The following is a 1,503-nucleotide window of genomic DNA, read 5'->3' as shown; positions in this document are numbered from 1 at the left end:
AACATAATAGGTAACCTCCCGCTACAATGCATCGTTGACACGCCGCATCGTTACAGGTATGTTGTTGTTGATGTTGTTGTTGTTGTCATCAGCGAGGGTTGCGCGCGCGCCGTGTAAGCCAGTGTAGTAACGCACCAGCTATAACAATGCTGACCGGTCCGGTTTGTTAACGGTCCACACTAACGCGTGTCCAATGTCCAGCCGACAGATGTTGCAGCACGTGTGTGGCGGCTGCCGTCGGCTCGTCTGATGGTAAAGTACCGACTTCGCCGACAACGTGTATAAAGCCGTGCCGCGGACGACGCCGACGTGACGCGGTGGCGCTGCCGTCGCTGCCGACGACCCGTCATCCGTGTCGGCGACGCCACGCTTATAAACGACACTCCTTCCGCCGACGGCAGTCACTGCATGTTCGCTCTACACACGCGAGACATACAGACGCACGCACTCGCTCTACGAACAGACGCCATGGAACAGCAGCACGTAACGTCGCAGTGCTGTCATGATGCGGCGCACGGATACACGGACCCCTTACTGATCGACTGCAGCCTTCAGTACGCGATGCCTGTCTATCTGCAGCAGCTAGCCGTCGCCTATCCAGACGGCGCACTGATGCTCACGACACAGCATCTTCCCGACCTGACAGCATCCTCTGATATGTCGCTTTCCTCATCCGACGAGAGCTTCTCAGACTCTTACGTTGACGGATACGGCGACAGAGCGACGTCGCCGCTTCGCATAGGTTGTCGGCGTGCTGGCGTCTATGAGGACGATGAAGATGAATCAGAAGATGTAGTCAGTGTTGCTGACACGTCACCGATGCTAGATGACAGCTTCTCTCTCTCATCGCAGCACGGCTTCGCTGCTCCCAGCATCCTCAACTTCATCGGTATGTTATCAACTCATCTCAATTATCATACGCGATTATATTAATAAATATATTGTCTTGTCATAGACATCTTACACTGTTACCATGTACTTTCCTGTTTCCGCTTCTAGTTTATTTCTGTGTACTGCTTATGCGTTGTAAATAAAGAGCATTTAGTAAGCCCGAGCAATGTTGCGGCGTCACCGCCTCTTGAGGGGGTTTGCAAGACATTCCTCTGTTTTTCCATATCAGCTTAACTTGTGATGAACCACTCATTTCCTCTGTACAATAAAACAGAAATATCTGATAAAATGTCTTATTATAACTTAATAACTTATAAACGCCAAACATTGAGTATTTTTGTCTTATTTATAAGCGCTAAACGTTGAGTATTTTTGTCTTATTTATAAGCGCTAAACGTTGAGTATTTTTGTCTCATTTAGAAGCGCTGAACGTTGAGTATATGATGTCGACGTCAAGTCCAGCCTGCTGCTACATGATCGACTCTCTGGCCTCGTTCATGGCTTCCGATGGCTACCGCGAAGACAGTTAACGTACCGCGTGTCGATCGATGGCAGACGAGCCCATGGAAGCCAACCAGACAACACGAGATGGTTTATTACACGAGTATTAAC

The 1,503-nt window shown here is 49.6% G+C and overlaps 1 protein-coding gene across 1 annotated transcript; it reads left to right on the top strand.

The window, feature by feature from the left end:
- The first annotated feature begins 317 nt into the window (after positions 1–317).
- LOC106813335 lies at positions 318–1,421 on the top strand. Its single transcript, XM_014817458.1, has 2 exons — positions 318–889; positions 1,312–1,421. Exons 1-2 carry the CDS (start codon positions 409–411, stop codon positions 1,419–1,421), a joined length of 591 nt encoding a protein of 196 aa, XP_014672944.1. The 5' UTR covers positions 318–408.
- Positions 1,422–1,503: the final 82 nt, after the last annotated feature.

Source organism: Priapulus caudatus, unplaced genomic scaffold (assembly GCF_000485595.1).
Source record: "Priapulus caudatus unplaced genomic scaffold, Priapulus_caudatus-5.0.1 Scaffold756, whole genome shotgun sequence".
NCBI lineage: Eukaryota > Metazoa > Priapulida > Priapulimorpha > Priapulimorphida > Priapulidae > Priapulus > Priapulus caudatus.
This window is presented reverse-complemented; position numbering and strand designations above follow the sequence as displayed.